The sequence below is a fragment of the Geospiza fortis genome, unplaced genomic scaffold, assembly GCF_000277835.1.
Source record: "Geospiza fortis unplaced genomic scaffold, GeoFor_1.0 scaffold687, whole genome shotgun sequence".
In the NCBI taxonomy this organism is placed as follows: Eukaryota; Metazoa; Chordata; class Aves; order Passeriformes; family Thraupidae; genus Geospiza; species Geospiza fortis.
Genome location: NW_005054647.1, coordinates 11,470 through 23,613, shown reverse-complemented (window position 1 = coordinate 23,613; position 12,144 = coordinate 11,470). Strand labels below are relative to the sequence as shown.

Sequence of the window (12,144 nt, the reverse complement as noted above, 5' to 3'; positions counted from 1 at the left end):
TTGGGTTTTGAGGTGGAAGAGCAGCAACTGTGCCTGAGTCATTGCCCCAAGGGAAAATGAGGCCAGGTCAGTAACACTCAGAATTGCCATGCTTGCACTCACTGGTAACTTCGTAGGCCATGTAGGTGGTGACTCCGCTGCACATAGCCGTGATGTCTATTCCATAGGAGTTGAGGTTGCTGACCAATCCATTGGTGACAAAGGTGATCCTCTTAGTGTGTCTTCCAAAACCACCAATCAGGTTCTAAACATCAAAAACCAGCATTCAGCAAGCTCCGGGCAGAGTGGTGGCTCCTGCTAGGCCTGTTCCTCTGCAGTGATGGCTCAGGGCTGGGTCTTTGATTCCCAACTGCTTTTTGGGAGGCCTTTTAATACCCTGGGGGGCCTGTGGGACCACCAGCAAGCCTTGAAGGCAGCTCCAAAGGCAGAGCTCATTCTAAGGGAGTCAAGGTGAGTGAAACTTGAGGGGAAATGGCAGCACGAGAAAGCACTGAAGGGCTGCAGAAAGAACGGGTTTGCCCTGCAAGCTGCACAGCTCAATATCCTCTGGGTAAGTGCAGGAAGGAATAATGCAGATCCTTTCATTTGGAAATGCATTCCTACAACAAAGTCCTTATCAACATTACTGTTGAGAGAAAGGAAACTCTGCCACAAGACACAACCTGATCCTGCCCCAAAGGAAGCAGCACATGACGAAATGGCCCAGTCATCTCTGGGGCCAGGAACCTGCTGCTCCTATCGAACCTTACCCTGCTCTCTTGTGCCAGGTGGGCCAGGTTATCAAAGCGGGGCATCTCATTTCTGTTCATGATGGAAATGTAGCAGGCGTTCTGTTGCATGACTTTGGTTGCAATGACACCCTGTAAAAGAAAAGCATTTAGCACTCACAATTCAGTTTCTTCCAAGTGTTAATGTTGGCGTAATGTTGGGATGGAAACCATAATTAATGCTGAGTTCCACTGCCCCACAAATTGTGGGCACCATACATCTAGAATAAAGGATCTATCGCCATCCCTGGGCCAGCTGTACCAGCAGCCGGACTCCATGGATCCTTTTTGAAGGAGCCCCCTCCCTGCCACTCACCGTGTTGTAGTTCCAGATGGTTTTCCAGGACCCGCTGAAGCTCCTTTGCTCAATGACAGCCACACGCCATTGCCTGTTGATGGTCACAATTTGGGAGTGGCCACCGATGATGACTTGAGTGTGATTGAAGATGCCGCTGGGAATCTGCTGAGTCTGAAAAGCCAAGGGAAAGAAAAGGTTTCACCTTTGAAGGAAGACAGTGATGTCCCTGCATTTTCTGACAAATCCCTCCTGCAATACAAGAAGAGGTGCCTCCCTTGGGAGTGCCAGCCCGGCCCTCAGTTTTTTCCAAGGGACCCAGAATCAAGGCTGTGGCATGAGCAGAGGCCGTAAGAATTCTTTTCATGGATTCTGTGAATGATTGCTGCATCTGACAGCTGCCATTTGGTGCCTTTAGAGGTTGATGCATGCTAGAGCACTGGCCAGAGGAAAGCCACACTCAAGGCGTTGCTTGGAAACCACTGCTCACCCATTGCTCTTTCTGCATCTGCACCGTCAAGCAGGAACCTCTCAAGAGAGGAGATGCCCGGCAAGAAGGGCATCAGGGTTGGCTTTGGGCAGCTGCTCAGGTTCCCCCCATTTGGTTCAAGAAAGTTAAGGGCTAAGGTTTTCTCACCGGGAAATTGACGCTGCCATTGCTATTGCAGTACTTCAGCTCTACAGCTCTCAGGACATCCAGGGTAATGCATGATCCCAGAGTCACCTGGGGTCCTTGGAAAGCTGAAAAAGGAAAGACAAAACCCCATGAGCTGATGCCTAAGACCTCGGCTGATGTTCTGCAGGAGGATTTCTTTGGGTTTTACGGTGGAAGAGCAGCATCTGTGCCTGAGTCACGCCCCAAGGGAAAATAAGGCCAGGTCAGTAACACTCAGGATTGCCATGCTTGCACTCACTGGTAACTTCGTAGGCCATGTAGGTGGTGACTCCGCTGCACATAGCCGTGATGTCTGCTCCATAGGAGTTGAGGTTGCTGACCAGTCCATTGGTGACAAAGGTGATCCTCTTGGTGTGTCTTCCAAAACCACCGATCAGGTTCTAAAAAGCAAAAAGTATCATTCAGCCATCTCAATGGCTGGGGCTGGTTCCTGCTTGGTCTGTTCCTAGCTGTGGAATGATGCCTCATAGCTGGGTGTTTGGGTCTAAATTTTTTTAGAGACATCTTTTAATTCCCTGGGGGGCCTGTGGGACCACCAGCAAGCCTTGAAGGCAGCTCCAAAGGCAGATGGTTCTAAGGCAGACAAAGTGCATGTAGCCTGAGGGGAGCGGCAGTACAAGGAAATCGCTGATGGGGAGAAGAGGTGTGTGGCCGCTCTGTGGAGCCAGAGCTCCTTCCAAGGCATGTGTTCTGTCATTTCCCTTGCCCCTCTGGGGCACCCAGGCTGTGAAATGGCAGGCTGGCACAAGACATCTCATCCTGCAGACTATTTTCAGATGGTGCTTAGGGCCCCTCACTAAGAACCCTGGGTGCTCAAGTGGGACACTTCTTTCTGAAAGCCCTCTGTGAGCTTCACTTCACATCCTTTCTCATTTCCTCCTAGAGTGCTTTTTTGCGTGGCCCAAGGCATTGCCTGCTTTCTGGCGCTTTCCTCTGAGACCCTTGGTTCCCTCTGCTCTCAGCTGGGGTCAAAGGCCTCCTGTTGTGGCTCATCCCATGAATGTGAGAGAAAACCTGAGGAATAGGGAGATGTTCTCTCCCACCGCAGTTCAAAAGGGAGTCTGGCCATGAGCAGCTACAAGGCTAAGTTCTGAGATGACCAGTGGATATTGGTAGTGAAAAGTCTGTGAAGGACTTTGATATCCTGGCTTGCCAATAGGATTAACACCCTTGAAGAGCTCCTCAGAGCAAGTGTTTTCCCAGCAAGCTGCACAGCTCAGTATCCTCAGAGAGTGGAGCTGGGTGAGAGGATAATACAGTCCCTTTCTTTTGGAAAAGCATTCCTACAACCAATTCCTACTCAGCATTACTGTTAAGAGACTGGAAACTCTACCACTGGAGACAACCTGTTCATGTCCAGAAAGAAAGAGCTCATGAAGAAATGGACTGATGCTCTCTGGGGCCAGAAATCTCCTACTCCTTTGGAACCTTACCTTGCTCTCCCGTGCCAGACGGGCCAGGTTATCAAAGCGGGGCATCTCATTTCTGTTCATGGTGGAAATGTAGCAGGCGTTCTGTTGCGTGACTTTGGTTGCAATGACACCCTGAGAAATGAAAATAATTTAGTGCTCAAAATTCAGTATCTTCCTGCAGTTTACACTTGATAAAGTCGAGATGGAAAGCATAACAAATTCTGAGAGTTTCTACCCTGCATTGTGGACTCCAAACATCCAGAATAAAGAAACAATTGCCATCCCTGGGCCGGTTGTACAAGCAGGCAATCTCCTTGGATGTATTTAAACAAGCCCCATCCCTGCCACTCACCGTGTTGTAGTTCCAGATGGTTTTCCAGGACCCACTGATGCTCGTTTGCTCAATGATTGCCACACGCCATTGCCTGTTGATGGTCACAATTTGGGAGTGGCCACCAATGATGACTTGAGTGTTGTTGAAGATGCTGCCTTGAGTGTTGTTGAAGATGATGCCTGGAATCTGCTGAGACTAAAAAGCCAAGGCAAGGAAAGAAGACATTTCATCTTTGAAGGAAGACAGTGATGTCCCCAAAGCTTCCAAAAAATCCCTTCTACGATGGAAGAAGTGCTGCCTCTAGAAGTGCGGGTACTGCCCTCAGTCTTTTCTAAAGGACCCAGAATCAAGGCTATGGCAGTGGGCAGAGACAATAAGAATTCTTTTCATAGATTCAGTGAATCATTACTGCATCAGACAGCTGGAATCTGGTGCCTTTAGAGGTTGATGCATGCTGGAGCACTGGCCAGAGGAAATCCACACTCAAGGCCTTGCTTGGAAACCACTGCTCACCCATTGCTCTCTTTCAGCATCTGCACCCTCAAGCAGGAACCTCTCAAAAGAGGAGATGCCAGGCAAGAAGGGCATCAGGGTTGGCTTTGGGCAGCAGCTCAGGTTCCCCCCCATTTTCTTAATGACAAGTAAAGGGCTATGGTTTTCTCACCTGTCCATTGCCATTCCAATTGCCATTCCAATTGCCAGTGATATTCCAATTGCCATTCCAGTTGCCATTGCCATTCAAATTGCCATTCCAATTGCCATTCCAATTGCCATTGCCAATGCCATTCCAATTGCCATTGCTATTGCAGTACCTCAGATCCACAGCTCTCAAGACATTGAGGGTAATGCAGGATCCCAGATTCACTTGGAGTCCTTGTTATACAAGAAAGCATGAAACAAAACCCCATGAGCTAATTCTAATGACCTTGGCTGCCCTTCTACAGGAGGGTAGTGGTGTTGCTCAGGGCATACACAGGTATGAAGAATTGCTGCTCTGGGAATGTTTGAGCTGTATGAGGGACAGATTCTCTTGGGGTCCTCAGAGAGCACCGGCTCTGTGGCTCAGCCAGGAATGCTCACAAAGACCTGATCTTGAAGATGTTTTGGGATGTCCTGTGCAGAAATCTGGGCTCTGTTGCACTTTGTCCTGAGAGTCCCAATGGCTGGGCATTTCATGGCGAGGCTGCTGCCAATTCATGGGCCCAGTCACATGGGCTGTGATGTTCTGGAAGAATCCTGCCTAGCGTTCATTAACCCTGGGGAATGGGATCGTTGCTCCAGGGAAAAAGTTACAGGGGAGGAAACCATTTGATTTCGTGTTGTGAAGCACAAGGCTTGGACGGCTGCCTGGGTCAACTGATTAGCAAGCTCTGACCTGAAGGACAATGGTTCCTAGAACAACCCTTCTTCTTGACTGGGTATTACAGGGCAGCTCAGGTGTGGGCCAAAACACTCATTAAGCTTCCCAGAAAGGCACTGTAAGGTTTTCGTTTGTGTCATTTATGGGGGCTGTGACCCCACCCTGTTCCAGTCTCGATTTGCCAAGGTGCTGAACCCTTTCTGCATCTGCTGAACTGGTTTCTCTCTGGCCCAAAGTGGAAGAGCAGTATCTGTGCCTGAGTCATGCCCCAGGAGACAAAAAGGCCAGGTCAGTAACACTCAGTATTCCGATGAATTCACTCACCATGAACTTCATAAGCCATGTAGGTGGTGAGTCCACTGCACATGGCTGAGATTTCTAATCCATAGGAGTTGAGGTTGTTGACCAGTCCATTGGTGACAAAGGTGATCTCCTTGGTAGGTCTTCCAAGAACACCAATCAGGTTCTAAACATCAAAAAAACAGCATTTAGCAAGCTCAGTGTCAGGAGCTGGTTCCTGCTTGAGATATTCCTAGTTCTGGGAGGATGACTTGGGGCTGGTTGAGTCCCAGCTGCTATTAGGGACAATTTTTAATCCCTTGTGGCTTGTGGGACTACTAGCAAGCCTTGAAGGCAGGAGCAAAAGCACATGGTTTGCCCAGCAAGCTTCAGAGCTCAACATCCTCAGAGTAAGTGGGGCTGGGTGAGGGAATAATGCAGCCCCTTTCTTCTTTTGGCAAAACATTCTTATAACAAATTTCCAATCTACATTACTGTTGAGTGAAGGGAAATCCTGCCACTAGACGTAACCTGATCCTCTCCAGAAAGAAGAAGCAGAAGGGGAAATGAGTTAATAAACTCCAGGGCCAGGAACGTGCTACTCCTTTGGATTCTTACCTTGCTCTCTGCCGCCAGTCGGGCCAGACTATTAAAACTGGGTATGTCAGTTCTGTTCATGATGGAAATGTAGCAGGTGTTCTGCTCCGTGACTTTGGTTGCAATGACACCCTGTAAAATAAAAGTATTTAGCATTCAGAACTCAGTTTCTCCAACTGTTGAGGTTGCAATGTCGGGATGGAAGCAGTAACAAATACCAAGAGTTTCTACCCCATGTCGTTTACTTCAGATGATCAGAATACAGAAACAAGCCCCATCCCTGGGTCACCTTTTTAACAATCCCACTCCCATCCACTCACCCTGTTGTAGTTCCAGATGGTTTTCCATGATAAAGTTTGGCTCTTTTGCTCGATGATTGCCACCCTTGTTTGACTGTTGAGCTTCACGCCTTGTGAGATACCGGTGATAGTGATTTGAGAGTCTCCACCAAAGATGATTTGCTGGTTTCCTTTTGTCTGCTGAGACTGGAAAACCAAATGGAGCACTTTTAGATGGTAACATTAGTCAGTGTTGTCTCCCTTGCTTTTAAAAAAAACCCTTGCTACAATAGAAAAAGTTCTGTCTCCCCCTCTAAGAGCCAGAAGTGGTCTCAGTATTTTCAAATAGACCCAGAATCAAGGCATTGGCATTGGGCAGTAGCTGTAAGAATTCTTTTCAAGGATTCCATGAATCATTGCTGCATCTGACACCTGTGATTTGGTTCCTTTAGAGTTTCATCTGTTTGAGAAGACTTCAAAGTGCTGGAGAAAGAATCAAGGAGATTTCATGAACCAGGGAATAGAGGCAGAGTAGCCATGCATGTGGAAATTGTTCATTTATACTCACGTAATCAGCAAGGGCTGGAGTCAGGACGAGTCCAAGAAGGACTGCCGTCCAAATCTGAAATAGAAACCAAATACAAAATGTAACTGCAGCTCTGGCTGACAAATCTGGTCATGGGAGTCCTCCTTCCCTTTTCCTAATCTGATGTTCAAGGGTCCTTCTTGGATCCTTTTTGCTTTCAACCTGGGATTGCATCAGTGCCCCCAAAGGGAGGAACCCTTGCTTTACCTCAGGGGCTGAGCTGCTCCTTCTGGAGGAGCACAACGTCCCCAGAGAAAGCCTCAGTGCTCCAGAGAGGCAGGAGCGCTTCTGAGAGATAAAGGAATGGGTTTGAATCAAAGTTTCAGTTCATAAGGAAGCAAAGCATGCATACTTACAGAGAGATGCATCCTGACTGCAGAGCTGATGCTCCTGCAGGTAGAAAGAGCAGTGTGAACCCTCCACCTTTTATATGTTTTCAGAAATCACAGTAGAAATGCTGAGTGTGCAATAAAATTATTTTGTCATTTGTTTCCCTGTCATTTGTCCCTGAAAATTATTTCCTGGTGTACTTGATAAACATGGGGATTGTACTTCTGAACCACTTGACCTCCTGGAGCCTGATAGTTATCAAATAGGAATCCATTTGCAGTGAAAAATTAAATATGTTTCTAGTATTTTTCTAACATGTACTATTTACTTTTGAAAATTCACATCAAACTTAAGATCGGAGATATCCTAGGGCTTAAACAAGAACATAAAAAGCTTTGCATTAGACAAAATATGTGAAAGCCTTTTTACCTTCCAAAATATACTGTACGTTATCGGGTCACCATAGCACCCACTAAAATGTGGCAGTGTGGGCTGAGGCATCTGTGCCTCTGTGGACTTGTCAAAGCAGCCCTGAGACATTTACAGCTTTCCGGCTTTATTAATTTACAGTTGTTGGCAGATTTTTCCTCCTAAGTGCATGAAGTTAAAGCAGTTTTGCAAGCAGCTGGACCTTGCTGACAGTGTTTTACTCTCCTGGGGACGGTATTGCAGGCATTGTAGTAGGTATAGCACCGTTTTCTTCTAGTATTGATGAATAATTACTCAAGGCATCATGTGAACTCTCCCTGAGAAGTTGTACTGGAAGAGGTTTAAATGCCAAAATTGGGATTTTGCAAGAACATTAGTTTTGCAATTTGTCTTTGGAATTGCTTCTGCTTTTTCAAAGGGTTTGTAAAAACACAGCACAGACCAGTGTAGGTTGATGATAAATTTTACTGAGACTCAACAGCTTCCATACAGAGCAGAAGAAAGATAAATGATTGAAAATATGATCAAGAGAAGGTTATCAAGGAAAAAAATCTTACTAATGGGTACACAGTTCTATGAATTTTCTTCTGCAAACTTTGTCAGGAGCAACGACAGTAATAAACAGGCAGTTCATTAATATTAAATTTCAATCATGAAATATTTCACTCCAAGAGACTTCATCCTGATGAGAAGTTTGATCCCCTTAAAAAGTTTGATCCTGAAAGAAGAAGGAAAAAACAATTAGATTTGGACTGAGAAAATATGAAGGTAAAAATGTAGCTGAAATGCTTCCAACTAGTTGCCTAAAAATTCCAGATTGATGTCAAGAGCTAGAGCCCAGCACCTTCCTGAGAATGGCTGGGCTCCAGGTCACTCAGGAGAGTGACAGACCTGCCTTTCCTGAGGTGTGTGTGCATGGATGTATAAAAAGCCATAGAAAATACAGGATCTCAGTAAGTGACATGCTCATGTTTTCTTGAATCTTGTTTTGTTAATCCTGTTAACCTGTGCACATTTTGGAACTCCAGGGCTGTCAGTAGCAGACTCACCAGGAGCTGGGTAAGCAAGGTAGGAGGGAATTCCACTGCGCAGGGCTTGGATGCGTTTTCCATACGGGCTCAAGCTTTGGAGTTTGTTCCTGGAGATAATGAAGCGATTCTCTCTGGGTGGCAGTTGGTAAGGCCCAAGTACCTGAGCATCAGAGAAATAAAGCCAGAAAACAGCATTTAGGAAAACCAAAACTGGAGTTCAGAACTGGCGATGAATGTCAAGAGCAGCCCTGCCGAGAAGGGCCTGGTGGGTGACAGGCTGGACATGACCCACCAACGTGCACTGACAGCCCAGGAACCCCCCACGTGCTGGGCTGACCCCAGCGTGGGCAGCAGCTCCAGGGGGATTCTGCCCCTCTGCTCAGGTGAGACCCATCTGCAGAGCTGCCCCCAGCCCTGGGGCCCAGGAAGGACCTGGAGCAGCTGGAGAGAGCCCAGAGGAGGCACCAGCAAGGTCAGAGGGATGGAGCAGCTCTGCTGTGAGCAAAGCGTGAGATGATTGGGATTGTTCATCCTGGAGAAGTTTCAGGTGACCTCATCATGGCCTTCCAGTGCCTGAAGGAGCCGACAGGAAGGACTGGGCAAGATTATTTACAAGGGTCTGGAGTGAAAGGACAAGGAGAAATGATTTCCCACTGCCAGAGGGCAGGCTTAGATGGGATACTGGGAAGAAATTCTTCCCTGTGAGGGTGGGAAGGCCCTGGCACAAGTTGCCCAGAGAAGCTGTGGCAGCCTCATCCCTGGAAGTGTTCAAGGCCAGGCTGAACAGTAATTGGAGTTGTTCCTGGGCAATGCAACTTTTGAAGGAGCTTTTAGAGCGACTCAGCCCTGCTGAAAAAGTTCTCTTCAGTTCTTGGAGTCTTTTCTCCTGTGTGTGTAGGAACAAGTGCTTTTCACTGAAAATCTTTTGCCCCACTTTCAACCACCATCCTACCTTGTCTCCTGGAGGTGGTGTAGGAAAGGGTTTGCCAAGCCAAAACCTCTTGCTGGTTGTAGCAATGATGCAGGTGTTCTTTGAAAACACCTTGGTTGCAACGTAGCCCTGTTAATCAAAAACCCCTTTTTGCTGCAAACAATATACGGGGAAAGAGAAGTGCGTTGCTAGAGAGAGGCACTGGTTGAAAGAAAGGCTTCCTACAGCGCAAATAGTCATGGGGAAAGAAAAATATTGATCCTTTCAATTATACTGTTTAGGTAAATGTGTCATGGAGGCTGACAAGAGACTTTGGTAAAAGGTAAATTGCCTCCTCCAGTAATGCCACGTGTATGCTGTGTTCTCCTGCTGAGGGCAGGTGAAGGAATTTGCTGCTGAAAAGAAAATGCAGCACACAGTGGCCAGCAGAAACAATCCCAAGGCTGAAGGAGCACATTTTCAAGCATGCCCTCTAAAATACAATGAAATTTTGTTGAAACTTTGGTGGTTTTTAGAAAACGTTTGTCTCTTTTGCCATTTTTCTTGTGCCACGGTGGCAGCTACTTACAGCCTCGAAGTCCCAGATGGTTTTCCAGGCCTCAGACCCATCCCTTGGGTTGGTGCTGACCCTGATCCCAGAGTAGATTGAGTTTTCACTGGGCTGCCCATTAAAGTTGTTCTCCATGTTCTGATTTTTGGAAAAGATTAAAAGAGGTAAGGATTTAGCTTCCCGGATTCCCAGCAGTGTTTCTCTCCATAAAGCATTAGCTGCAGTAGCCGTGTTTTGGGAAATCACTGCTCTTGGAGATGAGATTAAAGGGGAGATGATTTCTTGGCTCAGAGTGAAGATGGGAAGCCTTTACTTTCTAAGTAATCAAAATAATTCCTTACTGTTCTTTCCCCCGCAGGATCTTGCTGGCACCAGATTACTTACCGTATTCTACTGTATTTTGTGGTCAGATCAATCATGTTGATATTTGTTTCTCTCCACACCATTATTTTCTGTGTTTATGCTCAGCTCAAGACAGACTTCCCTGATTCCATGTATGGTAACTGTCTTTTCCCCCTTGATACATCAAGCATGGAAATAATTTCTTAGTTATCATTGAAAAATTAAAGTGCATTTTTCTTCTAAATATCAGACTTTAAAAAGCAGCTTCACTTCCAGAAACACATTTCTCAGAGGTAAGAGCTAAAGCCAGTGGTTCCTGTGGCAGTGGTGAGTAGCTGCGTGTAGCTCTATACTTACATGGTTGGCAAGAGCAGGAGCCAGGAAAACTCCAAAGACAGAAGCAATCACAATCTGAAATGAACATTTGGAATTCAAAACATGTGAAGGTCATCAAGACATCAAATTATTTGCTGGCTTAAAATAATTTTGACTTCCGGTTTACTGTGTGTACAGACTCAGCACTTTCTGCAGTGGGGTGCAGCTGAAGAGGATTGAAATATGCAGGAGAATTATTTGTTGATGATTTCACAGAACACATGCATAGAAATGGCTCTTAGCCCCAGCGCTGCACCTTGCCCAGGCAAGAAGGTCGTTCAAACACAGTGGGTTCTAAAACTTGCCCAGCCCCAGTTCAGTAACTTATTGGAAAAAATGTGCTCTGAAATATTTTCTTTGCAAGAGCGAGCTTTTCACCTTGAGCTTTTGATGTCAGACACGGAGCAGATGTCAGAAATGTCCATGTGCACCTGTTGTGAAGAGCTGGAATATGGGTGCACATTCCAGCTCTGTGCCTGGAACACAGCAGCAAAGGCACCTGAGCATCTTCACAGTGATCTCATCCTCCAAATACAGGACTAATAGTCTAAAGGGAGGCACAGGCACTTCAGAAAACTGGGACACCAAACATTTGTTACCCCTTTATAAAGTCATAGAGTTTCAACAACTCACAAGTTTACTGTGCTCGGGTTTGTCCAAACCACTGCTGATACCTTTTGGAGAGATTTCCTATTGTTATGATGAAAAATTCTTTTGGGATAACTGTTGTGAACAATTATTGTCTTGAAGACAATCCTCTGAATATTGAATTGGTCCCAGATTTTATCTCATTCAAAGGAGGATTTTGATGAAAAAGGTCCAAGTTGGACTCAGTGTATTTAAAAGTAATGCTTGGGAATTTTTCCTGCACCAGTTTCAGGCTGCTGTAAATACCTCAGTGTCACCATCCTGCACTTGAAGTCTCTCCTGTCACACTCTCAGCAAACAGCTGAGCCCTAACTTTATGTGACTTGCTGAGACTGTTGATTTGCCTCTGAGTGGTGAAGGAGAGAATCTTGTCCTGTGGACAAGATTGTGTGTCACCCCTGGAACAGAGCACTTCTCTCTTTCATGTTTGAGCATGTGGAGTTCCATCCCTGCCAAATGGGAGATTTCTCCCCTGCAGTCCCCACCCCTTTGGCATTTTCACTTTGTCAGAAATCACTAAGAGTTCTCTCAGTGCCAAGAAAAGCTCAAAACCATTTAAAAGCTGCCCAGCCTTAAGAGTTTTATGAGAAAGTGATAGGTATACTTACAGGGAACTCCATTTGGATGGTAGTCCAGGCCAGCTCTGCTGCTAATTGATGTGTACTCTTACTTTTTATACATAATATCCCAAAGTTAAATCTGAAAATGGGTTTGCCTTATTGGCAGGTGCCCTGTGTTCACAGAAGCATGACGAGTTTCCTGGGGAAGTGCTCTGATAAGAGGAGGCTTTGATACCTGCCTGATTGAATTCATGGCATACAGGGAGGTGAGAGAAAAGTGGTCATGGTAAGCTCAGTGTATTGAACAGTCACTTTTAAAGAAAAAACAATGATCATCAGAAGTGGAGCAGAGATTCCCAGTAAA

At 46.2% G+C, this 12,144-nt stretch overlaps 2 protein-coding genes across 2 annotated transcripts; both read right to left on the bottom strand.

The window, feature by feature from the left end:
* Positions 1-67: 67 nt before the first annotated feature.
* On the bottom strand, positions 68-7,188 carry LOC115948951. Its single transcript, XM_031064875.1, has 10 exons — positions 7,115-7,188; positions 6,941-7,007; positions 6,567-6,620; positions 6,041-6,205; positions 5,742-5,852; positions 5,169-5,310; positions 1,700-1,794; positions 1,084-1,236; positions 750-860; positions 68-244 (listed from the first exon to the last, which is right to left on the bottom strand). The coding sequence occupies exons 1-10, from the start codon at positions 7,186-7,188 to the stop codon at positions 68-70; spliced, it is 1,149 nt and encodes a 382-aa protein (XP_030920735.1).
* An 832-nt stretch (positions 7,189-8,020) lies between these two features.
* Positions 8,021-11,840, bottom strand: LOC115948952 (gastrokine-1-like). The gene is made up of 6 exons (XM_031064882.1): positions 11,829-11,840; positions 10,555-10,608; positions 9,874-9,993; positions 9,327-9,434; positions 8,393-8,534; positions 8,021-8,061 (listed from the first exon to the last, which is right to left on the bottom strand). Exons 1-6 carry the CDS (start codon positions 11,838-11,840, stop codon positions 8,021-8,023), a joined length of 477 nt encoding a protein of 158 aa, XP_030920742.1.
* Between the last annotated feature and the right edge of the window lie 304 nt (positions 11,841-12,144).

What these genes read in the sequence shown, in the direction of transcription:
- LOC115948952 (XM_031064882.1), bottom strand. An exon ending in CCATCTGGGACTTCGAGGCT is followed by an intron (nt 9,435 to 9,873) that starts GTAAGTAGCTGC and finishes TTTGATTAACAG; the next exon opens with GGCTACGTTGCAACCAAGGT. An exon ending in CCTTGCTTACCCAGCTCCTG is followed by an intron (nt 8,062 to 8,392) that starts GTGAGTCTGCTA and finishes TTCTTCTTTCAG; the next exon opens with GATCAAACTTTTTAAGGGGA.
- LOC115948951 (XM_031064875.1), bottom strand. Translation starts at nt 7,188, where the DNA reads ATGGATTCCTATTTGATAACTATCAGGCTCCAGGAGGTCAAGTGGTTC. An exon ending in CAGTCAGGATGCATCTCTCT is followed by an intron (nt 6,621 to 6,940) that starts GTAAGTATGCAT and finishes TTTCTATTTCAG; the next exon opens with ATTTGGACGGCAGTCCTTCT. An exon ending in GACTGGCGGCAGAGAGCAAG is followed by an intron (nt 5,311 to 5,741) that starts GTAAGAATCCAA and finishes TTTGATGTTTAG; the next exon opens with AACCTGATTGGTGTTCTTGG.